General features: G+C 41.2%; 1 protein-coding gene across 1 annotated transcript; it reads left to right on the top strand.

Annotated features, from left to right (window-relative positions):
* The first annotated feature begins 4,789 nt into the window (after nt 1-4,789).
* On the top strand, nt 4,790-26,616 carry AMD1 (adenosylmethionine decarboxylase 1). The gene is made up of 9 exons (XM_046005000.1): nt 4,790-5,230; nt 20,242-20,328; nt 21,339-21,465; nt 22,046-22,148; nt 23,258-23,300; nt 23,420-23,564; nt 23,664-23,756; nt 23,836-23,991; nt 24,384-26,616. Exons 1-9 carry the CDS (start codon nt 5,121-5,123, stop codon nt 24,522-24,524), a joined length of 1,005 nt encoding a protein of 334 aa, XP_045860956.1. The 5' UTR covers nt 4,790-5,120; the 3' UTR covers nt 24,525-26,616.
* Nucleotides 26,617-26,870: the final 254 nt, after the last annotated feature.

Here is a 26,870-nt window from a genome sequence, read left to right as displayed (position 1 = left end):
AAAAAAAATTCAATCCAGGGACGCCTGGGAGGCTCAGATCATGCTCAACAAGGAGCCTGCTTCTCCCTCTCCCTCTGCCTGCTGCTCTGCCTACTTGTGCCCTCTCTCCCTATGTGTCAAATAAATAAATAAATATATATATATATTTAAAAATAAATAAAATAAATTCAATCCAAAAGTTTATGAAAATTTACATCTGTGCCTTGTGGGATATCAAAATAGAAGATACGGATGTGCCAATTTAGTTGGCATATTCAACCAACAATGAGGCTATTAAATGGCAAATTATGTGGTCTTAATTACTATTTTTTTTAAGATTTTATTTATTTATTTGACAGGCAAAGATCACAAGCAGGCAGAGAGAGAAGAAGGAATTAGGTATTATAGTACAGGCTCTTTGAGCCTGATGTGGGGCTTGATCCCAGGGCCCTGGGACCAGGACCTGAGCCAAAGGCAGAGGCTTTAACCCACTGAGCCACCCAGGCGCCCCTATGTGGTCCTAATTATAAATGCTTCTGGAGGGGCACCTGGGTGGCGCAGTCGGTTGGGCCTCCAGCTCTTGGTTTCTGCTCAGGTTATGATCTCGGGGTCTTGAGATCAAGCCCCACGTTGGGCTCTTGCACTCAGTGGAATTGGCCTGGGTTTCTCTCTCCCTTTCTCTCTGCCCCTTCCCCCTCAAATAAATAGTTAAATCTTTTTTAAAAAATTAATAAATGCTTCTGGAGTTCCCAGAGGGTAGTGAGTGTGGTAATAGGTAGGTTCTAAACTGCCCCTCAGTGATCCCTGACCAGCAGTATTCACACTCATATGGAATCCACTTCCCTTCAGTGTGGGTAGAACTTGTGACGTCATTCCAATTTTCCTCACCAGTAGAATATAACAATGGTGCAGAGCTGGTGGGATGCCACTCCACAATTACGTTATATCAGATTGTAACTTCTGGCTTACTAGCATACCCTGTTTCTGTGTTTGGTGAAGCAAGATATGGCAAGGACCTGTGGAAAGACACTGAGGCCCTCCGTCCAGTAGCTTGCAAGGACCTGAACCACGGGAATGAGGAAATAGCTCCTTTCCTAGTCAAACCTTTAGACGGGACTGCAGCACAGGCCAGTATCTTGACTTGTGGCCTTGTGAGGGACCCTATACAGAGGACTGAGCTAAGCCATGTGCAAACTCCTGACTCACACAAACAGTAAGATAATAAATGTGTACTGTTTTAAGCAACTAAGTTTGTGTAATTTATCAGGTACCCAGAGATAATACAGTCAGTGTGTGCTAGAGTACTGTTCTAAAGAATGTTATGTGGAATTATAGCTAGTATTAGAAATTGAGTAAGATTTTTATAGTGTGAAGAATTGGGGGAGGGCCTTTGAGGGAATGTTGGGAGATAAGATTAGTTTGAAAGAGCAGGATCTGGGGTGCCTGGGTGGCTCAGTGGGTTAAAGCCTCTGCCTTTGGCTTGGATCATGGTCTCAGGGTCCTGGGATCAAGCCCCACATCCGGCTGTCTGCTCGGTGGGGAGCCTGTTTCCCCCTCTCTCTCTGCCTGCCTCTCTGCCTACTTGTGAGCTCTCTCTGTCAAATAAATAAATAAAATCTTTAAAAAAAAAAAAAAAAGAGCAGGATCTATTAGGAGGGCACTTAAACATTCATGTTTTCAGCTAATGCTGATTGAATACATTATGCCAAATACTTTTTTGGGGCAATGCTCTGCAGGTTAAGCAAAGACAAACAAGTTTTACATAGCTTAAAAGCTGACAGAGACCTAACAATCAACAAATAAGTAAATACAAGAGAACAGTAAGAATTATGCAGAGAATTAAAGCAGAATGGTGTGTTAGGGAGTATCTGGCTACTGTAGATTAGAAAGTAAGGAAAGGTGTGGCAGGCCTGGAGAAAGGCCCCCACATCCATTCTCTCCCCGTTTCCTCTTAACAGTATGGGCCAATTTTTGCCCAGGCAACTAGCTACCCAAGTAGGAACCCTACTTTCCAGCCTCCCTTGCAGCGTGAACATGTGACTAAGTGTGCAAAACTGATATTGCAGTTTCCAGGTCTTATTTTTATAAGAAAATTGTTTTTTCTACACTTTCTCTTTTTCCTTTTTTTCCAGGCTGGAATATAGACAGATGTGGACGAGCTTTAATCATGTGAATGAAGATTGCACGCTGTGATAGGAACAGGCTAGAAGGAACCAGGGTCCCTGTACGACCTTCCATAGCAGGGTGCCCGCTCACCCTTTATCACCTCCCTGCCTCCGGATGTTATGTGAAAGAGAAATAAACTTCAATCTTCTTCTCAGGTTACTGTATTTGGGGGTCTCTTTGTTATCTTAGTTTAGCCTATGCCGTACTACCACAGGTGACCTCTCAGAGGCGGGGACATTTAAGCTAAGAACTGAGTGAAAAGAATGAACAAGTTATACAAAGTGGAGAGAGAGCATTTGAGATAAATGAAAAGGACCTAAAAAGGGAAAGGTCAGTATGCCTAGGGCATAGAGAGAGTAAGCGAACAGTGGAGATGGGCTTGGAGAAAAATTAGTTGAGAACCATAAAAAATAAAATAAAACAGGGGCGCCTGGGTGGCTCAGTGGCTTAAAGCCTCTGCCTTTGGCTCAGGTCATGATATCAGGGTCCTGGGATCGAGCCCCACATTGGGCTCTCTGTTCAGTGGGGCTCCTGCTTCCCCCTCTCTCTCTGCCTGCCTCTCTGCCTACTTGTGATCACTGTCTAGCAAATAAATAAAAATCTTTAAAAAAATAAAATAAAATAATCACTCAGGCTTGGTCTGTGGTAAATCATCTGAGAGAGCCAAAGGTATGTTTTGGACATATTAAGTGTAGCAGAATATTCAAATGAGATTAACTGACCAACTTAGTAATTAGTACAAGGGACTTTGAGCCTCAAAATGGTAATGATGCTTGAGAAAAATAATATATCTTACAAAGGACCGATCCAATTGGTAGACACTATTTAAATATCCTCTACCAAATTAACAAGGACTTACCTTGCCAAGATTCTTGGCACTTTTATATTAACTTAAATTGCATTGGGAAAAAGCATAATAGTAATTGAAAAGCAACTAATTATAAGCAATTATAAGCCAAATTATGTTTACACCACAATTAGTGTTTGAGGTGGTTTAATAGACAGATTCATTTCAATAAGCAAGCATCAAATAATTGAATAGCTTGTAAAACACAAATACTTCTTTTATCTTTATTCCAAGTATAACCACCACATTCTCTTTGAATTATTATTATCATAAAATAAGCAACATTTACCTTTTGTCCCAATTCCCAGCTTGAGTTGGATGCTTTTAAAAACATGGCAAGAGTAGTCTATGTACCTAACACACAACATAGCTTCTTTCAACAGGTTTCATGGAGAAATGTGAGCAAATTTACGTTCTTGTAAGACAAATACTACCCTGGAGGGAATCTAGAGTGCAAATTCAAACCACATCTTTTTCATTAAGTTTTTCATGCTTAAAACATTATCTCATTTCACTTTCGGTTAAGGGAAGTCTTTCTCTAAGGATGATAAGGAAGTCTTTTGCGTTGTGACAATGGTAATCTTTATGTCAGGCAGGGTTTTTTTCTCCCATAATCCCGAGAAAAAGTCGTAACTTTGTTGCCACAATTTTGCCACCTCGGGTTAAACTTTGAAAACCACGACTTGCCAACTATTTTACAGTTGACATTGATAACTTAAGTATTACATTTATGGTTCTTTATTTTTTTTTTAATTTTTTAATTTATGGTTCTTTAAATCACCGCTAGCGATAGGTCACAATGCCTGTTCTATGAATTTCCAAATTCTTCTGAAGCACATAAGATGGTATCACTGTAAATTTGTGGGGGGGGGGTGCTGGGGGGGCACCCGGGGGCACCCCTTTCAACTAGTTCATCAGTTTGAGAACATTCAAAGAAAAAATTATCAAACAATTTCAGATTATACTTAATAAACCAGTTTCTAGAAACAGTTTTGCAAAATAAATTCCCACCAGTTGACCTAATCGAGCACGGAATTGCCAGTGCTTTCACGGCAGCTGCCGCACTCGACCAACTCCAAGGCTTGGCGAGCCACATGGTGGGAGGTAGGTAGAGCTGGAGCCCTCCGAGGCTGGGCGCCACGTTGCTTTTCTCTTTTTAAATGGGGGAAACAACGCTTCTGGCTATTGTGTAAACGGGTCGAGAATTGCGTTTACTCGTACATCAGCTAAGGCACGAGCAGAATTAAAGTGCCTTCTAATCCGACCCTTAGCAACATGTGAGTCACGGACAAATATTGAGTTTTAACGCGTGGCTTCTTTCGCCTTGGGGGAAACGCACTTTAGAGAATGGCCAAGTCCCTCAGCAATCGCGGTGAACTGCACAGGATCAAAACCACCACGCCATCCCAGCAGTGGCCACCGCCCCCGCCGAACCCCGCCAACCCTTCCTAAGGATCCACCCATATTCTCTGCTAATCAGTTGTTTAACGCAGCGCGGCACAGCCTTTCCTCACTCCCTTCCCGTTCTCCCCACCCATTCCGCATTCGACCCCAGGTTTCTAAACCCCAGCCGGACCACACAGCACCGTCTCCCGCCTAGGGGACAGCGCGAGCCCGAACCGCAGCGCGGCGGGTATCTCCCCGCGCTCCTGGCAGGCGGGCCGCCAGCCAGCCGCAATTCGCGGCTGTTGATGGACAGGCGGCAGCAGCAATGAGCCTCAGGGCCGGGACGCTGCGTCACTTCCTGGACTTTCGGGGGAGACGGAGTATATAAATGCCGTGCTCACGCAGCGCTCTCGCTTCCACAGTATGGCCGGCGACATTAGCTAGCGCTCGCTCTACTCTCTCTAACGGGGAAACAGCGGACTACAAGAGACTGAACTGTATCTGCCTCTATTTCCAACAGACTCACGTTCAACTTTCGCTCACAAAAAAAAGCCGGGAAAATTTTATTAATCCTTTTTTTTTAAAAAAGTTAATATAAAATTATAGCAAAAAAAAAAAAAAAAGGAACCTGAACTTTAGTAACACAGCTGGAACAATCCGCAGCGGCGGCGGCAGCGGCGGGAGAAGAGATTTAATTTAGTTGATTTTCTGTGGTTGTTGGTTGTTCGCTAGTCTCACGGTGATGGAAGCTGCACATTTTTTCGAAGGGACCGAGAAGCTTCTGGAGGTTTGGTTCTCCAGGCAGCAGCCCGACGCAAACCAAGGATCTGGAGATCTTCGCACCATCCCCAGGTGGGTGCTGGGGGCTGTTGTCGCCTCGAAGGCATCAGCCGCGGGCGGGGGGGCGGGGGCCGGGTGCCCGCAGCCTTCAGGTGGGGGCACGTCCCCGGGTGGGGCTCGTTTCGGGGGCTCTGGTGGGGCTAAGATGTTGGGGGGGGCCGCCGCGTCCACGCGGGGCGCGAGCCGGCTCTTCCCGTCGCCGTTGCTGAGCCGGGCGCTGCCCGGGGGGAGGGGAGGAGGCCGGCGCGCCGCGTGCTCAGGTAACGTCCCCCGCGCGGCGTGCGGGGCGGCGGGCGGCGCCACTCGGGGTGGTTTGTGGGCCCGCGCCGTCGGGCTTTCCTCTCCCGGGTTGGCGGTCCGGGGCCCCGGTTGGGGACGTCTTGGGGCCGCGCGGGCTGCCTCCCGGCAGGTGTGGCTCGGCAGACTTAGTCAGGCGCTAATTTGGGCGTGCCCGTCTCGGGGAGCGGGGAGGGAGGGAGTGAGTCCGGAGCCGGGTTGGTTCTCCCCTCGTGCTGCGGGAGGAGGGGGCTCCCCCGCTCTCAGACCGAGGGTCTGGCGCGCAGGCCTCCCTCCCTCCCGCGGTCCGCGCTGGCAGCATGTGGCGCCCGGGCGGAGGGGATTGGGCGGGAGCAGTGTCGCAGTGGCTGGGCCCCACCGCCGCCCTAACGTGCTCTGCACCAAATCCTTTTCTGGGCGGCCCTGGGGGACGGCCGCGGAGCCCACTGAGGCTTGCCCGGGAGACTCTTGACCTTGGGTGTGTAACCTGTTAACCGCGTCGGCGGGTTCCGGGCGAGGTGCGGGGTGCTGGAAGGTTTGACTGCATTTACGGGCTAGAGGCCCGTCTGAGCCAGGACAAAATACCTTTAGTGCCTAAGCCTGCAAAGGAATCTGGGGCCCCGGCCTCCCACCCCGGGCGGTCACGCGAGAGAGCTTGGCTGATCGCACAGAAAAGGAGAGGTCTTCTGGTGGTTTGGGGAAAGCCGAGCGCAGATAAAAGCGCAGCGGGTTGCGAAGGTGCTGGGCCTTTCATCGCGGCGCTCACACCGCTACCCACCGCTTGCCTTTCCGCGCACAAGTGCGGCGAGTGTGGCAGTGTCGCGAGGAACCGGCGCGGCTGCCTCATTGAGGCGACGACCAATGAGCTCCTGGGCCCGAGCAAGAGCCTGGCCCCAGGGTGTGGGCCAATGGGCGTTTCAGGAATGTAGGCAGCGCTTGCCGCCGTCCCTGACAAAAAGCAACTGGAGAAGGGAATCCAGGCGGACACGTGCTGCCGGGACTTTTAAGGCAGTCTATCTTGAGGGATTCTCCTGCAGGAAAGCGTCCTGTTTGCTAAAATGTGACAGGGCTCATTTTTCAGGCTTTGTGAGACGCATAAAATGTCTAATGTAGCCATTTACTACGTGCCAGGCTGAGCTTTAAACACTTAATATTATAGGAAGCGGTTACTTGCAAAAACGGGGAAGCTTAGTATTTCCTCCATTTCACAAAGGGGAGAATTCGCTGGTGGTGGTGGTTTGTGTCTGATTAAACAATTGTGATTAGATAATCCTGTCAATGAAGAAGACTTACTAGTGTGTAATCTTATAAGGTGTATAACAAACTGTTTTGCTCTTCAAATGTTTGGAAGCTTTACATTTGTAAGTGCGCATTCTTAATAAAGAGGGTTTTTCCTCTCTCCAAGTGCTTGGGCAAAAATGCCAGAATTTAAGCTTGGGCTTTTCTGGTTAAATTCGGAGTAAAGGAGCAGGGAGAAAGGCTTATAAAAGGGTAGCTTGTTTTCTTTAAAGGTTTCAGAACCACTTTTCCTTTGTACTTTCGGCAGCTGAAATTGTTTTGCTTCCTCAATGTAGCTTTTAAAATGACGGCAAAAGTTAAACCTTAAAGGACAGAATATTGTTTAGTTTGTGATTTAGTGCCACAACGTCTTACAGACATTAAATATTTGTTAAGTCAGATTTGAGAGTTTACATCACATTTCAGCTGTTGGAGAACTGAAAAATCTGTTCCATTTAGCTGAAGTCCGTTGGCATCCCTTGGTAGGAACTTTTTTTCTCTGTGACCTGTCAAGCAAGGATGTACAGGTTAGGTTATTTACAAGGAGGTAAAAAATAACGTGAAAAATAGTAGATGCTAGGTAAATCATCTAAAATTAACGGCCTGGCCAGAGGGATCATTGGCCTCTGGTGTCTTGAGTTGGGGGTTGCTGGGCCCAGAGGAGGATTATAATCTAGTAAGTAAAGCATAATGAAATGGTTAAGTACGTTGACGTATAATATCTCAGTTTTAATTCAGACAGCATTTAATAGCTAGCTGTTTGATGTCTCCTCATTTCTAAAATGAAGATAATGGCTACCTCTCTTCGTATGGTCTTCTGTAAGGATTAAGTGGGTTAATATACCTATAATACTTAAACTGACACATGGTAACCACTCTCTAAGTATTAACTATCATCTTTGGGGGGCAGTTGCTTGGTTTGCCTTTAAAGACCATCTGCCCCCCCCCACTCCCCGCACCCCCCCCCCCCTTTTCTTTTTCTTTAAGATTTTATTTATAAGAGAGACAGAAAGCGAGCAGGTGCACAAGGCGTGCACAAGGCGGCGGCGGGGGTTGGGGGGGTTGTTCAGGAGAGAGCCAAGTGGACTCCTGACTGAGCAAGGAGCCTGGCATGGGGCTCAATCCAGGACCCTGAGATCCTGACCAAAGCTGAAGGCAGCCGCTTAACCGACTGAGCCACCCAGGCGCCCCTCCTTTTCTCCTTTTTTTAAGCAAACAGGCTGTTAATACAAGTATGTTGCTATGAAAAAGTATGTTCGTAGCATACTATATGACATAGACATACCATATTGTGTGAACAATATGTATGCGTTTCTGTTACATACACACCTAGAAGTAGAATTGTTGAGTCATAAGCTGTGCATATATATATCCAGCATGAGGGCGCTAGTTGCTCCATATCTTCATCCAACACTTGGTATTATCTTTCTAATTTTAGCTATTGTGGGTGTATAATAGTATATACTTTCCATCGGACTAATAGAGTTGAGCATCCTTTCATATCTTTATTTGCCATTTGGGTATCTTTTGTGAAATGCTGCCTGGTTTTTTTTGGAATGCCTTTGCACTTTGTAGGTTCTTAATATATTGTGGATTAATTCTAATATGTGTATTACAGATATCTTTCACCCTCAGTGGCTTCCCCTTTCACTCTATTAGTGATAATTTTAGAAACAGAAGTGCATCGGTTTTGTTTTGTTTGGGGGAGGTTAAGATTTTACTTATATATTTGAGAGAGAGCATGAGCAGTGGAGAGGAGCAGTGGTAAGGGGCAGTGAGGGAGAAACGGACTTAGCACTGAGCAGAAAGCCTGAAATGAACCGTGATTCTGGGACCCAGGGGGTAGTGACCTGAGCTGAAAGCAAAGGCTTAACCAACTGAGCACCCCAGAATTGCATAGTTTTAATGTAATCCAACTTAGAAATATTTTCCCTTTAATGGTTAGCAGAGTTTTTATGGGTTTTGTTGTTTGTTTTGTTTTGTTTTTTAATTTTTTTAAGTAACCTATATAGGCAGCATAGGGCTTGAACTTGATCAAGAGTCTCCTGCTCTACCAACTGAGCCAGCCAGCTGCCTCTGGTTAGCAGTTTTGCATCCTATTTAAGATATCTTTGCTCATTTTAGATTAATGAACATGTTCTTTTTTCCTCCTAAATTTCGTTTTGCTTTTCATATTTAGATCTGCACTCCATCTGGAATTTTATTTTTAATGCAGTATGAGGGAATACAGTGCACTTGAAGCAAAATTGCTTCATCTTTCCAAGCTTTAACTCCTCTAAGTCGATCTGGAACTTCTCTGTTAAATGTTTCCCACTCTCCTGTAGGCCATTTAGTGGAATTTACCTTACTTGTAATCTGAACAAATTACAGAACACTGAGAATATTTTTTACTAATTTCTCAAGGGAGACAAAGTGTACATTATATAGTTTTTGTTGTTTTGATAGAGTACGAGAGAGGACAGAGAGGGAGAATTTTTTTTTAAAGGTTTTATTTATTTATTTGGGTAAGAGGGAGAGGGAAGGCAGACCCCCCACCAAGTACAGAACATAATGCAGGGCTCCATCCCCAGGACCATGAGACCACGACCTGAACTGAAGTCAGATGCTTAACCCACTGAGCCACCCAGGGGTCTTGGGGGGAGAGAATATGGAGCCCAATGCAGGCGGGATCTTAAAACCCTGAAATCATGACCTGAGCTGAAATGAAGAGTCGATCATTTAACCAACCAAGCCACCAGGACGCCCCTTCTTGTTCTTGGGTTGTGAGATAAGCCCACATCGGGCTCTAAAAAATAAAAAATGTTAGAAATGGAAAATCTGTGGCTCAGGTTCAAGAACACTGGTTAACAGTATGTTGAAGAAAAAACTACAGTGCAGTGTATCCATATGAATAAAGGAATAGATGATAATGTTCCAATTATTTCACACATTACTTGAATTTGAATGTGAAAGGAAGAGGTGGTATATTAGGTTTAACCTGCAGTTTTTCGGATTTCAAAAGGACATGAACAGAAATCAGTGATCATATATTAAAAGGTCTTAGGAATGAAACAAGATGGGATTGGGAGGGAGACAAACCATAAGTGACTCTTAATCTCACAAAACAAACTGAGGGTTGCTGGGGGAGGGGGGTTATGGACATTGGGGTTATGGACATTGGAGAGGGTATGTGCTATGGAGAGTGCTGTGAAGTGTGTAAACCTGGCGATTCACAGACCTGTACCCCTGGGGATAAAAATACATTATATGTTTATAAAAAATAAGAAATAAATAAAATTTAAGAAAATGTCTTAGGGTTGTTGGACCACACAGAAGCCTTTTATGTTATAGGAAATAGCAGCTATGGGGAGGAAGTCTGGAGAAAATTAGAAATTTTCCTGAGAAGAAAGATTTTTGCTTTTGAATTTATAACTCTGAGGGGATATTCATAGTAATGAGGTGCGTTCACATGGGAAATTGTAGTGGAGGTGAAGAGAATAAATATTATATTAACTGTGGGAAGGTTAGAGGTGTATTATTTGCACACTTACTGTGAACCATAAAAACTGGAATCTATAGTGTTCACGTTGGAGAAGACATTTAAGATTAGTGGGATGTTTTGGCTATTTTTCTCCTGCAAGTTTTGTGAGCTAAAATTTAATTTTTAGTAAAGGATTGGTGGCAGTTGGAAAGATTGTAAGTTACACTTCAACGTTAACTTTCCCAGAACTCCTGCCTTGCTTAACCACATCATTGCACAGTATCAGTGATTTTACATTGAAGAAATTTACAACCCATTGCCAAGAAACCTTTTAGTGTAAATGGGGTTTTTTTTTTTTTTTTCATAAATGTTTTGAAGCTAGGAATCTTCATATTGAATTAAGCTTCCTTACATTCTTTTTTTAAAATATTTTTTATTTATTTATTTGACAGAGAGAGAGATCACAAGTAGGCAGAGAGGCAGGCGCGGGGGGGGGGGGGGGGGGAGCAGGCTCCCGGCTCCATCCCAGGACCCTGAGATCATGACCTGAGCCGAAGGCAGAGGCTTTAAACCCACTAAGCCACCCAGGCGCCCCGCTTCCTTACATTGCTAACAAAAGTTTCAAAAAGGTTTGAACGGCTATCCTAAAGCACTCATTTTAAAGAAGTATGCATTGAAAGTAATAATTAAGTGTAGCAGTGTTTATACTAATAGTGATTAAAATGTTAAAGCTTGAGATAGAGAATTTAATACTGGAATTAAAATTAGCAGTGTATTTTCAGTTGATTTCTTTGAACAAAAGGGGAAGGTATTTTTCTGGATATCTGAACTGCCCTAATTCAGGGAAAGGTATACTCAGAATTTAACTTCTGGTCAGTCTAGGCTTTGCTGAAGAATGATGTCCGGGGTGCCTGGGTGGCTCATTGGGTTAGGCCACTGCCTTCAGCTCAGGTCATGATCTCAGGGTCCTGGGATCAAGTCCCGCATCGGGCTTTCTGCTCAGCAGGGAACCTGCTTCCCTCTCTCTCTTTCTGCGTGACTCTCTGCCTACTTGTGATCTCTGTCTGTCAAATAAATAAATTGTTTTAAAAAATGATGTCCTATTTTAGGATGCTGTTGACCCAAAGACTAATACTTTGTGTAAGATACGAATGTAGTGTGGTAAGGGAAAAGTCTCTAAAACAGACAGATCAGGCTGTTACCTAAGGTCACAACTCATGGAAACTTCATGTAGTTGTGTGACTTTTGGGTAAATTACTTGGTAACCCTGAAACCAGCAGTTTTATTCACATGGAAGCCTTTTAAATGCAAATTTCTGGGCACCAGTTGCAGCATGTCTGACCTACTGGATCTGACCTACTGACCTACTGGTATGTTCTACCAAGGATCCAACTCATCGGGTGATGAGAGTGATTACTCTGACGGATTTCTTCTCCCTGCCAGCAGCATTGTTCCCATAGACATTTACTTTGTAAAACTGTGATTTGAAAGAATCTGAACACTGGAACTCCTGGGTGGCTCAGTTAATCATGATCCTGGAGTCGTGGGATCCCACAAGCAGCCTACTTCTGCGGGCTGCTCACCCTCCTTTTGCGCGCACATTCAAATAAATAAATAAAATCTTTAAAAAAAAAAAAAGACTAACATTTTTAAGTGAGTAGTATTCTAAGTATAGTCACATTGCTGTGCAACAGGTCTCTAGAACTTTTTCATCTTACAAAACTGAAACTAATCCCATTAATTGCCCCTTTCCTCTTCCCTGAGTCCTTGGCAACCATCTTCCTTTAGGATTTTGACTGCTTTATTAGATACTTCATAGGAGTGTGAGTACCCCATAAATGGAATCATACAGTCAGTATGTGTCCTTCCATGACTGGCTTATTTCATGTGGCTTATTTCAAGTTTCTCAAGATTCATCCGTGTTGTATGTATATATAACATTTTATTTATCTAGTAATCCTTTGGTAGACATTTGGGTTGCTTCCATCTCCTGACAGTTGTGAACAACAACAGGGGTGTGCAAATACCTCTTCTAGACCTTGTTTTGAATTCTTTTGAATGTGTACCCAGAAGTGGAATTGCTGGATCGGTCATATGGTAATTCTATCTTCAAGGTTTTGAGGGATGTCCATACTGTTTTCTGTAATGGCTTTACTATTTGATACTTTCACTAGTAATGCACAGATGTTAAAATTTCTCCATCTTTGCCAAAACTTGTATTTTTAATAGTAGACATCCTAATGGATGTGAGGTGTTATTTCATGGTTTTGATTGGCATTTCTCTTAACTATGTGATGTTGAGCATCTTTACATATGCTTGTTGGCCATTTTTAGAAAACTGTCTATTCAAGTCCTTTGTCATTTTTTTAATGGGGTTAATTTAGTTAACTTATTTTAAGATTTTTAAGTAACCTCTGTAACCAAGGTGGGGCTTGAACTCACAACCCCATTTTAAGAGTCCCACACTCCCACTCCCACCTACTGAACTAGCCACGTGCCTTATTGAGTTACTTGTTTTTGCTCTTGGAGAAGTTCCTTAAATATTCTGGATATTTACCTTTTATCACCTATATGATTTGCAAGTATTTTTTCCTTTCAGTACTTTGCTGTGATGTGCAAAAGTTAAGTTTGGCATAGTGTAGTCGCTTTTGTCTGCTTTTGTCCTTTTGGCTGTGCTTTTTTGTGTCCTATCCAAGAAAACATTGCCAGATCCAGTGTCCTGAAGCTTTCCCCTATGTCCTCGGTCAGGCTTAATTTTGGTCCTTTTTTTTTTTTTTTTTAGATTTTTAAAATTTATTCATTTGACAGAGATCACAAGTAGGCAGAGAGAGAGGAAGGGAAGCAGGCTCCCTACTGAGCAGAGAGCCAGATGCGGGGCTTGATCCCAGGACCCTGAGATCATGACCTGAGCTGAAGGCAGAGGCTTTAACCCACTGAGCCACCCAGGCGCCCCTTAATTTTGGTCTTTAATGTATTAATTATTATTTGTAGATGGTGTAAGGTAAGAATACGACCTCATTCTTTTGTGTAGACATCCAGTTTTTTTTACCACTGTTCGGTGGCTCCCTACCTCCCCCCCCCCACCAATTTTGTACTCATGCCACCTTTATTGAAGGTCATTTGTCCATTTGGGGTTTTGTTGAATCAGATGACCTAGAAGTCTGTCATCTTAGTTGTGCCTTTTCCCTTGTAAATGTTCCAACTTAACTATGTTTTTATCAAACCACAGATTCTTTAAGAAAACTTCAAATATACTATGTTAATGTTTTCTTTCTAGCATGGTGACCTAGTGTTAGTCAGTCCACGTACTGTTGGTGGTAAAGAGCATCCTATTTTGGAGAGGGGGATACTTACCATGATTTGGGTGTGGCTGTGATCCCGTAAAGCTTTATTTGCAAAAGGAGGCTTATTTTCCTGGAAAAAATGTGATAAAATAATAAGCTGAAATTCTCTGCTGTTTTTGATGTTGGTTTTTCAACTTTTTCTTTATATACATATATAGCATTGTATTGGCTTTTTCGGCTTTCTCACATCTTGCCCCTTGATTTATTCTTTTTTCAAGCCTATTGGTTCTCCTGATGCTGTCTTTTTGGTTGATCATTCAGCTATGTTTTAAGGTGTTTTAAAGCAGCTGCATTCTTTCATACGGTGACTTCGAAAAAATACTAGAGGATTTTTTTTTAAGGTGAGGAAGAGTTTGGTTGTAAAACTTAATAACTAATGGTGAATGAGTACAGGAGCATTTTGGTTTCCCTCAAGATGGAATAAGCACACTCTGTCTCTTGGGTTTACTAAAAACCTTGGGCAGAATGCATGGGACAGCTGAGGACTTGGAAAAGTAAATGTTGGCAGGTGAATTGAAGGAAACCATAACTCAAAATAGCACTGAAACAACTGTGATTTTCCCATTTCTTCCCCTTGCCCCCTCTTTGGTTATCTCTTGGGGTCGTCTGAAAAGCTGCCAGAAGCTGGTAACTGCACACTAGTTTCAGACAAAAGTGGTTCCAGGAGAGGTCCTCTTTTTCTGGCTCCTTTGGGTCAGAGAGACTAGGGAAAATCCCTTTCTTGGTTTTGTATTGCATTGTTGTGTGTGTGTGTTCTGCCCACAGCACAGGCAGCCCTGTAACAGTTGTGGTGGCCAGACAGATGCCCAACACTCTGGGTGTAGGAGGGGGAACCGCTTTTTGACCAGAGGCACTGTGGTCCCAAGAGTGAAGAGCATCATGGATATTACTACTGCTCTTTTCCCTTTTTGTAGCCCAAGTTACAGATAGTCACAGGCAGCCTGCTGCAGGTGGACAAACTAAAGCCTTGGGTTTCTAGCCAGAGGACCGAAGAATTGAGCCCCCCCCCCCAAACCAGAAATTGTCAGCAAGATTATGGGAAGGAGAGAGGTGAAGTAAGTAAGTGATCCCATAAAGATTTATATAAACACCACTGAGCTGTTCCTGTATAGATCTGGTCATAAACAGTATATCAAAAGCTTTTGAAAACTGATAGATCACTTTGCAATCCCAGTCTGGCCAGTGGATGACACAAAACCAGGACAGATCTGAATACCATGGCAAGGTCTTTCATAACTAAACTGGAACCATAACGTAACCCAGAGAAGCTGGATAAAAAAACTTGAAGACTGAACCTAAGCATCCCAACTGCCTGCTAAAACTTTTAAAAATCAGCATGCTCCTCAGGATTTAAACAAGATGTAAAATTATATAACATGATCAAAATATTCAGGATGCAACATAAATTGCTCAATTTATGAATGAGAAGTTTTCAGCATCCCTCAAAGAAAAAAAAACAATCTCGTGGTGATTGTAGGTAAAGCTTTACGAACAGCTGTCATAACCATTCTATAAGAAGAGTGAACACTCTTAAAAGGAAAAGACAAAGTCTTAGAGAAATAGAAGATGGAACAGGAAAATAACTACTGAAATAAAAAGTTTCCTGGGCAGGCTCTAGTAGATTGGAGATGACAGAATAGTGAGTGACTTGAAGATAGATCAGTAGGAATTATCCATTCTGAACATTTTGAACACAGAAAAAAGATTGGGGGCAGCAACTAGTCCCACAGGTCCCAAACAGTAAAGGAGCATGTAACAATTTTCGATTTAAAAATTTTAAGGCTATATGGGGCGCCTGACTGGGCTCGGTCACAGCATGCGACTTTTGATTTTGTGGGTTCAAGCCCCAGAGATTACCTTTAAAAATAACAAAAGAAAAGTTTTAAGGCTGTTCGTTATTTCCCAAATGTCCGTAAAATTTAATCAGAATAATTATTGCCAGATTCAGCAATTACTTGAGGGCCTCTTTTGAACTGGGCTAGGCACTGCAGATCAAAACAATAAAACACAAACTCCCTAACTGTATGGAATGACTTTTGTGGGATTTGCATGAATACCAAAATAGCCACACAAATAAAATGCTTTGGTAAGCTGAGTATTAAAATCTTTTCAATGAAAAGATCCTTGGTGGAAATAGTGAGGTGACTTGAGCTAGAAGAAGGGTGCTGAGGACACGTTGTAGGTAGGGTGAAGTCCATTCCAGCAGTACCCAGAACAAAGTATATGTGTTGTCTCTTTCATTCTTGTTTGGCTTAATTTGGGTGAAAAAATTTATGGTGCCCTGTTTCTAGGGAGAAAACGGTTGGTGGCAAAACCACTGTAACTGAAATACAGGAGGAAATGGGGATAGAGGTAGTTACCTGTATATTCATCAGTGTGTGTTTTATGTATTTCAGCTGTTCTTCTGATTGTCTTTTTATTATAAAATTTGTCGGAGTCAGATGAAAAGGGAGATGCCAAGAGATCTGAAGATTAGATAATAATTTATTCTTTGGGAGTACAAAAAGATCTCTCTGAAGTGAGGGGACCAGGTACTGTTGAAGGGTAGAGTGACTATACTGAAAACAAAGAATAAAAGCTTATAATGAATGAGGTCCTTAGCTCTTTACCCTCTTTTGCCTACCAGAAATCTTAATGTTCTCTAGGCAAGAGAATGGAATGTTTGGATAATCTGACCTGCCCAGGAAAGAACTTTAAAAAAAAAAAAAAAGAAAAAGGAAGATAGTGATAAGGAGGGAGTTCCCCAGTACCCTGTATAGAGGCCCACAGTAAACAAGCCCCGTCCATGTGTATAGACTTACTGACTAGCTAAGTCTTAGTACCCTAATCTTGGCCAAGAATCACTCAAAAGAAATGTTGAAAGGAAAGAGTTGGGGGAACATCTGAGGATAAATTAATGCATAGAAAACCAAAGCAAAACAGCTTTTAAATCCAGAGGAAAAGTTCAAGAAAGAAAAAGTTACAGAGCATGACTAAAAGTCTTAATATACTTAATATATATTAAGCAGTTAACACTGCTGTATGAGTGAAAGTTAAGAGAATAAAATCGCAAGAGTTCTCATAGTGGGAAGTTCTTCTTTTATTGCTTGCTTTTTAAAAAATATTTTATTTATTTATTTGACAGAGATCACAAGTAGGCAGAGAAGCAGGCAGGGCGGCAGGAAGCAGGCTTCCTGCTTGAAGCAGAGAGCCTGATGCAGGGCTGGGCTGAATGCGATGTGGGGCTTGGTCCCAGGACCTTGGGATCATGACCTGAGCCAAAGGCAGAGTCTTTAACCCCCTGAGCCACCCACGTGCCCCTTTTTTTATTGTAAAAAACCTGCTTCCTTTCCTTATTGTAGATGTGAGATGAAGGATCCTAACTAAACTTTCTGTGGTAATCATTTCACAAATGTGTAAGTCAAGCCATTGTGCTCTGTACCTTAAGCTTAGAGTGATGTATGTCAGTTATAAAACGGGGTGAAGGAGTCTGCATGAATAGTGAATATAACTGAGGAGGTAGCGTTTCCAGTGGGTGGAAGAGAATATTTGCAGGAGTGCTGAATTCTAGTGTGAAGTTATTAGGTAAGATCCGAATTAGATAGGCTCTAAAGAGAGACGCGGTAATTTTATTACTTACCTACGTGTCCAGTGCTTAAATTCTTTCCATCGAGTAGGTAAATTTTGTATGCACTATGTAATTTAATCTTTATCAGTCATGTGAAGTAGGTTGTTTTTTTTTTTTTTTTTAAGATTATTTATTTATTTGACAGACAGAGATCACAAGCAGGCAGAGAGGCAGGCAGAGAGAAGAGGAAGCAGGCTCCCTGCTGTGCAGAGAGCCCAATGTGGGGCTCGATCCCAGGACTCTGGGATCATGACCTGAGCCAAAGGCAGGGGCTTTAACCCACTGAGCCACCCAGGTACCCCCTGTAGGTTTTAATTGCCGGCCAGGTATAAAGAAACCAAGCCCAGAGACAATTAATTGCAAGAAATGTCACAAAGTTGGCCACCTGAGTGGCTTCGTTGGTTAAAGCGGCTGCCTTCAGCTCAGGTCATGATCACAGGGTCCTGGGATCAAGCCCCCCTCATCAGGCTCCCTGCTCAGCGGGGAACCTGCTTCTCCCTTTCCCTTTCCGGCTCCCCTGGCTTTGCTCTCCCTCTCACTCTCTGTCAAATAAATAGCATCTTTAAAAAAAAAAGAAAGAAAGAAAGAAATGTCACAAAGCAGAAAAGCAATAGCTTCTTTTAGAGCCCCATTAATCCTTTTTTTCATTAAAGATATTATTTGTGGAATTGAAATACAGTGGGTTCTGAAATGTTCATACATTGGTGAACTTTGAGTCTTAGAAATAGGAAAGGCCAAGCTATTGCATGACCACCTACAGTAAGAGGATTAAAATAATCAGTTTGTGTTGCTCAGAACTGTGTCTTAATTGTAACTTTTTATCTTCCCAAACAGCAAATTGTACAATTAAAAAAAACTTGAAACAGAGTGCCTGGTGGCTCAGTCATTAAGCGTCTGCCTTCAGCTCAGGTCATGTTCTGGGGTCCTGGCATCAAACCTCGCATCAGGCTCCCTGCTTGGCAGGACCTGCTTCTCCTTCTCCCACTCCCCCTGCTTGTGTTCCCTCTCTAGCTGTGTCTCTATCAGGTAAATAAATAAAATCTTTAAAAATTTTTTGAAACTGCCAAGATATGGCCCACTCTGTTGTGTATTCTTTTCTTTTAAAGATTTTATTTATTTATTTGAGAGAGAGAGAGACAGTGAGAGAGAGCATGAAGGAGGAGAAGGTCAGAGGGAGAAGCAGACTCCCCATGGAGCTGGGAGCCCGATGCGGGACTCGATTCCAGGACTCCAGGATCATGACCTGAGCGGAAGGCAGTTGTCCAACCAACTGAGCCACCCAGGGGTCCCTGCTGGCACCTTTTTAAAAGAGCGCTTATTATTAGCTCTCTTTTAAAAATTGCTTGGCAGGGGCTTTTGGGTGGTTCAGTCAGTTAAATGTGTGACTCTTTTTTTTTTTTTTTTTTTTTTTTTATTTGACAGAGAGAGATCACAAGTAGAGAGGCAGGCAGAGAGAGAGGGAAGCAGGCTCCCTGCTGAGCAGAGAGCCCGATGCGGGACTCGATCCCAGGACCCGGAGATCATGACCTGAGCCGAAGGCAGCGGCTTAACCCACTGAGCCACCCAGGCGCCCCTAAATGTGTGACTCTTGATTCTTGGCTCAGGTAATGACCTCAGTGTTCTGAGATCAAGCCCTATGTCGGGCTCCACACTCAGTGGGGAGTCTGCTTGAAATCATTCTCACTCTTTCTCCCCGCTCTCCTCCCACTTTCCATTTCTTAAAAGTAAAAATAAATTTAAATCTTTTTTTAGATTTTATTTATTTGACAGCACAAGCAGGCTCCCTGCTGAGCAGGGAATTGAGTGTAGGGCTCAATCCCAGGATCCTGGAATTACAACCTAAGCCAAAGGCAGATGCTTAACCGACTGAACCACCCAGGTACCCCAAAATAAAAATAAATTTTAAAAATTCCTCAGTAGGGGCGCCTGGGTGGCTCAGTGGGTTAAAGCCTCTGCCTTCGGCTCAGGTCATGGTCCCGGGGTCCTGGGATCGAGCCCCGCATCGGGCTCTCTGCTTGGCGGGAAGCCTGCTTCCTCCTCTTTCTGTCTATGCCTGCCTCTTTCCCTACTTGTGATCTCTATCTGCCAAATAAATAAATAAAATCTTTAAAAAAAAAAAAATTCCTCGGTAAAGTTTTAGGCAAATAGGCTCTATAATCATTAGCAAGGCTAGGGCACCTGGGTGGCTCAGTTGGTTTAAGTGACTGCCTTCAGCAAAGGTCATGATCCTGGAGTTCCAGGGATCAGTCCTGCATTGTGTTCCTTCTTAGCTCATCAGGGAGTCTGCTTCTCCCTCTGACCTACCCACCCCCTTCATGTGCACTTGCCCGTGAGCTGTCTCTCAAATAAATAAATCTTGAAATCATTAGCAAGCCTAACTAATTAATTTTTTTCAGGTAGGTCTTAGTACTGTTCAATTTAACCAATTTACTCAACATAGGAATTAACAGCCTTCTGTGATTAGTCATATAATTTCTTTTAGAAAATGATGAAACAGGCACAGAATGCTAGCAGGATTGACTGGTACTATGCTTGTAGGGTTTTGTTTTTGTTTTTTGTTTTTTTAAGATTTTATTTTTTTAAGTTACCTTTATACCCAGCATGGGGCTTGAATTCACAGCCCTGAGAAAGTGTTGCATGTTCTACTGGCTGAGCCAGCCAGGTGTCCCTGTGCTTGATTTTTAATACAAAAGAATATTTGATAGATAAAAAAAGACTCATTTTGACTGACTTCTTCGCTTGCTTGTTGGTGAAAGGTAATGAGTGTCCTTGGTTTATGGACTTAAATTTCCTCTGTGCATGGCTTATTCATTTCGTCATTTGTTTTTTCTTAGTAAATTGCAAGTAGCTTAAAATTTCCAGTTTTCCAGTTTGCTCTCTGTTAGTTGGTGGATATGTCAATATAGGTAGGCTTTTGAAATAAAAATCAAATGTTACCGGAAACTGGAACAAGAATGTGACAACAAATATAAAATACAGGGTGTAAATTGTGTTAGAACACCAAATTGTAGGCAAGTGCTGTTATGACTTAATCATCTTTTTTGTTGTTGAATAATAGATCTGAGTGGGACATTCTTCTGAAGGATGTGCAATGTTCAATCATAAGTGTGACAAAAACTGACAAGCAGGAAGCTTATGTACTCAGGTAAGTCCTGCCAGAACAGGTGTTAGCGACCTGATTTCAGTCTGAATCATACTTTGCATGGAATAGCAGATTGTTCTTCTGGATCCTAGTACTATAATCATTTTTACCTTACTTTGAGAAATAATGGTATAAAACAAAATGTTCCGTTTAAATGTCAGCAGTGTATAGGAGAAGAAAGCCATTCAACATGTTTATAGGTACAAAACTAATTTATCCAATAAAAACATTGAGTTTTTTTGTTTGCTCGTTTTATATTTTATGTGAAAGGGAGTACACAAGCAAGGGGGTGGGGACAGAGGGAGAGGGAGAAGCAGACTCCCCCCACAAATCAGGGAGCCCGATGCAAGGCTCCATCCCAGGACCCTGAGATATGACCTGAGCTGAAGGCAGACACTTAACCAATGGAGCCACCCAGGCACCCCAGTAAAAACATTTGTTTCTTACACATATTATAATGGACCTTGCAGGTATGGTATTTAACATGGTTGCATAAAGTGCCTGGTTAATTACTAATCTTATGATGTGCCAGGCCCTAGGAATATAATGGTGAGTAAAAACAAATTTCTCTCCTCATGGAGTTTACTATCTAGTAAAAGAAGTAATGAAATGTTTATAGAAATAGTGAGAGTCTGTGCTACAACCTAGATAGTTTACTATCTAGTAAAAGAAGTCATGAAATGTTTACAGAAATAGTGAGAGTCTGACTTCGGTAAATAATAATGCTAAGATAGGTGAGGTGAGGAGGAAAGTTTAGTAGTAGAAGAGAGTTTGTGTAATGAACTAGTATGTTTTATGCCTAATACAAGGCCTTTCTGTGGGTTCCGGAACCTTAAATTTGAAGTTCTGTATAATAGAGAGGAATACTATAGTGTCTTGTCTTTGCTTCCTTCAGATCTTCACATTTAAAACTAATAGCCAAATTTTACATTGTAAATAATCTAATAATAGATTATTTGCATCTCGGTAATACATAAACATCATTATAACCTTGTGACTTTTTCCAAATGCAGTGAGAGTAGCATGTTTGTCTCCAAGAGACGTTTCATTTTGAAGACATGTGGTACCACCCTCTTGCTGAAAGCACTGGTTCCCCTGTTGAAACTTGCTAGGGATTACAGTGGGTTCGATTCAATTCAAGTAAGTAATCAAACACCTAATTTTTTTCCCCCTCCAGGCAAATGTTAGGGGTCTGTGATATGCATATGCCTAGTAAATAAATTTGTATATTTACTGCTTAGTTGTGGTGGGTAATCACTGACCCTCCAAACTAAATGTACACATGTTCTCAAATTATTGCTTCCATTCCTATTTAAAAGCTCAGAGCTTAAATAACTGCTCCAGAAATAATTAATGTACCTTGTTTCTACAGTTGTTGTGACCATCATGAGTAGATTGGTATTTTTTTAGTTTCCAGAAACTCACAAATGTGACCTGCATTCTTAATGCTTTCTTGAGATTCTTCTCCACAGCTTAAAGTTGCTCTCTGTAACACTCTCTCATGGATGTTGGTCTGGAACCTTGCTCTGATGCAGTGGCCTTCATTTTTTGTTTATTGGCCAGCAAAAGACCACTTACCTTTTAAACATATTAAAGGGAAAATATATTAAATTTCATTGGAGGAAATATTTATAGCTTTGATTTTGGTATACGTGTGTAGAAAATTGTTGACTAGGAAAGGTGATAGAATCCTACATCTAAAGTTATTTGTCTTTTTCAGAGCTTCTTTTATTCTCGTAAGAATTTCATGAAGCCGTCTCACCAAGGGTACCCACACCGGAATTTCCAGGAAGAAATAGAGTTTCTTAATGCAATTTTCCCAAGTGAGTTTAAATAGAATTAAAACCCTTTTCCTTAGAAGGTCTGTCCTTTCAGAGATCTTTTTATATATGTGAAAGCATGTGAATGCAAATATGGTGGGTTATAGTTAAGATAAAAGTATCAGTTAAGATTATAAATTTTAGAATGTGCATGCACATCAGGTCACTGGTTTTGAAAAGATGATCACTTGCCGGAGGGAGAGATCATCTTTGTCTAGCCAGTCGCTCTAATTTATATCTTAGTGGTTTGTTCCCTTCATCCAGAACAATGCCTAGTGTCTTCATATACTCATGCTAAGATGCTGGTCCATGTTAAGAAACTCTGGCCTGGCATTCTATTCAGGAATTGAGCTGGCTTAAAAATGATCAACACAGTGAGATCATAGTGTCTCTTCAAACAAATTGGCAAGATTTTGTTCCATTTACTAAGCTTTTATTTATAGACCATCTCTTTTTGAGTTTCGAGGTCAGGGAACTAAAGATTATCTAATCTAACACTGTTAACACCCTTATATCCTAGATGTGGCTGAAAACCTAGGATGATTTTACTAACTTGGCACAAAACCACTGATGGGCAGGATTTTAAGATATCCGTCCCCTCCTCCCTCACAGGCATGGAAAAGAAAGTCCGATTTTTATCCTATTCTTACCTACTAATAAAATATTATACAAGGTTGTGTCAGTGATGAGTATAATTTAGTATAAATATCTCCCAGTTAATTTACTGTGTTGAGTGAGGCTTTGGAACAAAAATATGGAAAGAATGTATTACATAAAATTACTTGTACTTACTTGGGAATGTAGATAAATGGGTGATCAAATTCCATTTCCTTAATGGAGTTTTAGGGGAGAGTGAGCCATAGTTTTCTCAGCACTCAGACTAACGCACTAACTGAAGTATGTCTCTGAATGACAGTAAAATAAATAGTCTAGTGAACTATTTTTTTAAGGGATGACAGAGGGCATCCTGCCTACTTGTGAACTCACTTCCCTTCACTGATAACATTTCTGATAGGAGGCAAGCACTATCACCCTAACCATTGGAAGGGAGGGGGCAAAGCTATTCTACCAAATGGAGCTGTTAAATTACTTTTCATTCTGTCCCTCAACAGATGGAGCAGCATATTGTATGGGACGTATGAATTCTGACTGTTGGTATGTTGGACACAGGTTTATGGATTTTTTTTTTTTTTTTTTTTTTTTTTTGCCTCTATAGAATTTATTTTAAATTGCCGTTTGTCCTTTTTAGAAACTGCTTTTTTACTTCTATATAGGTACTTGTATACTTTGGATTTCCCAGAGACTCGGGTAATCAGTCAGCCGGATCAAACCCTGGAAATTCTGATGAGTGAGCTTGACCCAGCAGTTATGGACCAGTTCTACATGAAAGATGGTGTTACTGCAAAGGATGTCACTCGTGTAAGCAGTTTCAAGAATAATTCTGGATCCTTCCTGGGGACTAAATATTTTAACTCATTCTCATTTTTCAAATTTTCAAATTCACTCTTCCTTTCCCAGGAGAGTGGAATTCGTGACCTGATACCAGGTTCTGTCATTGATGCCACACTTTTCAATCCTTGTGGGTATTCGATGAATGGAATGAAATCGGATGTAAGTGATATTTTTCTTAATAATTATTAAATATTCAAGAGTATCCATTCCATTATTAACATAAAACTGTTTCTTTAAGGGAACTTATTGGACTATTCACATCACTCCAGAACCAGAATTTTCTTATGTTAGCTTTGAAACAAACTTAAGTCAGACCTCCTATGATGACCTGATCAGGAAAGTTGTGGAAGTCTTCAAGCCAGGAAAATTTGTGACCACCCTGTTTGTAAATCAGGTATTTCTTTTATTATTGACAAAATCTTTCAGGAAATAAGGATAGTCATGTTATAAAATGTATTCTAAGATGGCATATATCAGATATCTAGAAGTACTACTATTAAGGTTACTGGTAGAGGAGATGCTTTGTATCTTTGATTAGACTTGGTCCTTACTTTATGTCTAGCCCAGTTGATGGGTTCCTTCTGTCTTGTTTTTCCTGTAGATAGATGGACAGGTCGGGGAACAACATAGGATATCTCACTCCATTCACCCATGAGACAGCTAAAATACTCAAATGCCACAGTTTTTCTTCAGACAGTAGTCTTAAATACTTACTAAGTGACTGTTTTGTTTGAAAATATTTGTTCAGATTAGAAACACTAATGATTTATTTAATTTTTTCCCCAGAGTTCTAAATGTCGCACAGTGCTTTCTTCACCCCAGAAGATTGATGGCTTTAAACGTCTTGATTGCCAGAGCGCTATGTTCAATGATTACAATTTTGTTTTTACCAGTTTTGCTAAGAAGCAGCAACAACAGCAGAGTTGATTAATAAAAATGAAGAAAAAACGCAAAAAGAGGACACACATAGAAGGAGGTGGTGACTGCTTTTTAGATATTGATATCGGGGGCCATGCTTTCCATAACCACCACCTTGTAGCTGCAGAAAGCCCTAGATGTAATGATAGTGTAATCATTTTGAATTGTATGCATTATTATATCAAGGAGTTAGATATCTTGCATGAATGCTCTCTTCTGTGTTTAGGTATCCTATGCCACTCTTGCTGTGAAATTGAAGTGCATGTAGAAAAAAACTTTTACTATATGAAACTTTACAACACTTGTGAAAACAATTCAATTTGGTTTACGCACAGTGTAATATTTCTCCAGGTGTCATCCAAAATTCCCCACAGACAAGGCTTTCGTCCTCATTAGGTGTTGGCCTCAGCCTAATCATCTGGGACTGTTCTATTAAATTGCTGCCAGGATTTTACATCCAGTTACCTCCACTTTCTAGAACATATTCTCTACTAATATTACTGAAACCAGTTTCTATTTCATACAGATGTTTTTTGCAACAGCGATTAAAGTTTATCTTCCACGAGTCAAGTCCTCTTAAGAAAATGACTGCAGTTTTCCATTTTGTGTCTTACTATTTTAACATTATTGCTTCCTGTACCTGTACTTCCTTTAATTGATTTTGTTCTCATCATGGTGTCTTGCCTCCCAAACACTCCCCCCCCCCCCCCAATAAAGCAATACACTGTTACACTGTGGGTTTATACTAATCTTATACCCGGGAGGGGGAAGGGAGAGTGGACCCTGGGCTTAATTTTCTTTTTAAAGTCAAGAGAGTTTGGCCTCCTTTTATATTGACATGGGCTCTTCTGGGAGATAGTGACAAAAATAAACCTGTTGTTGATGAGCAAGAAAGACACATATTTATATTAGGGTATACTGGCAGAACTTTCCAGAAACTATGCCATTCTGTGTTCCCATTAAATGAGATTAGCTTCTCATGAGTACCATGCGTTTAGTAACTTGCTAATAAGTACTTGCATAATTTTACCACTTAAGTTTATTAGCAAGGAAATTAAGAATAAAGGTTGTATTTACAGGATTTAATAAGTCAGCTCAGATGATTCACCTTAACTTTTACTTTAGTACCTATCTCCAGTCATCTTCATTCATAATAATACCATAAACTTTGGTTGAAAATGGAGTCTGTCCTTGTCCTCTTACAACTTAAAGTTCTTGGACTTTGTAATGCATTATGATAGTGTTCTGACTTGAACTGTTTCTCTTCCTGGTGTTGGCTTTCACCATGATTTCATAGCATCAGGTGAAACTTCACAGAATGAGAACCGTTCAGGTTATTCAGACATACATAATGAAGCAGAATGCTGTCCATAAGGCAAAATTCCAAACTGGTCAATGGGAAATGACTAGAAATACAGTCTTTGAGGAGTTGGCATCGTTTAGCTATATTTGCAAATACGAGATGTAAGCAGCGGAGAAAACAGCGAAGTTGACTAAATTTTTTATATTCTTGTCCTCACAAAAAATTTTTTGATTCTTTCTGGATTGATGCAGTGATGTTTTTGTTCCTTCTGTATTTATAAATGAAACACTTTTTTTAGTGTTTCTAAACATAAAATCTACTTGGTTTGAAATCAGGTGGTTGGAACACAAATTTTGACTTTTATTTTAAGCATGTTAATTTGAAGTTTCATTGAAGAAACTTTCAGTCAGTGGATCAGTTTGATTCTGTAATTAGCATACAGTACCTGATGTTTTGGTACTGTTTTGAGGACCAATGCTCAAAGTGGATTTTGTTCTCGAACAGTGTCCCAGTAGATTTGATGACATTTGTTGGCTTGAGGTCTGATTTTTTTTTTCTCCTAATAGATTTCTATCTAATGTTGAAAAACTGCACAAATTTGTATGGAATAAAGCCTAGAAAAATTAAAACTATAGATTAAATAGTAATTGAAATTAATCCTAGTGTGTATGATAGAGGAGGGAAAATTTTGGTGCCATTATTTCTCTCTTCATGGTGTTGGACTTAAATCAGTTGAAATGTATTTCTGTACCACAATTTAAGCTTCAATAAAAGTTTGCTTAATTCATTGTCCAGTGACATTCAGAAAGTTTTCTGTTGATGTCTAGTATTTGGTCATGTATACTATTTAAAAAATACATCTAGTTTTTGTGATTTGAGGAAATTTATATTTGATGGTTATTTTCTAACATTTGGGAGAGTAGTCATAAAGACAAAAGATCTTTAAGCTCCTGGGAGAATAATTTATACTCAGATTTAAGCATTTGTGTTAGGGGTTTCATAACTGAAGCTTAAAAGAAATAGCTGGGTTCTGTATGTATACTGGCTATCAG

Source organism: Meles meles, chromosome 5, assembly GCF_922984935.1.
Source record: "Meles meles chromosome 5, mMelMel3.1 paternal haplotype, whole genome shotgun sequence".
NCBI classification, from domain to species: domain Eukaryota; kingdom Metazoa; phylum Chordata; class Mammalia; order Carnivora; family Mustelidae; genus Meles; species Meles meles.
Note: the sequence above shows the minus strand (reverse complement) of the source record. Positions and strands in the feature narration are given on the sequence as shown.

Bases quoted from the DNA above. Each gene is read 5' to 3' on its own strand.
- AMD1 (XM_046005000.1), top strand. From the start codon at position 5,121: ATGGAAGCTGCACATTTTTTCGAAGGGACCGAGAAGCTTCTGGAGGTT. The intron at 23,565-23,663 runs GTAAGCAGTTTC...TTCCTTTCCCAG, and splicing joins CTGCAAAGGATGTCACTCGT to GAGAGTGGAATTCGTGACCT. The intron at 23,757-23,835 runs GTAAGTGATATT...TGTTTCTTTAAG, and splicing joins TGAATGGAATGAAATCGGAT to GGAACTTATTGGACTATTCA.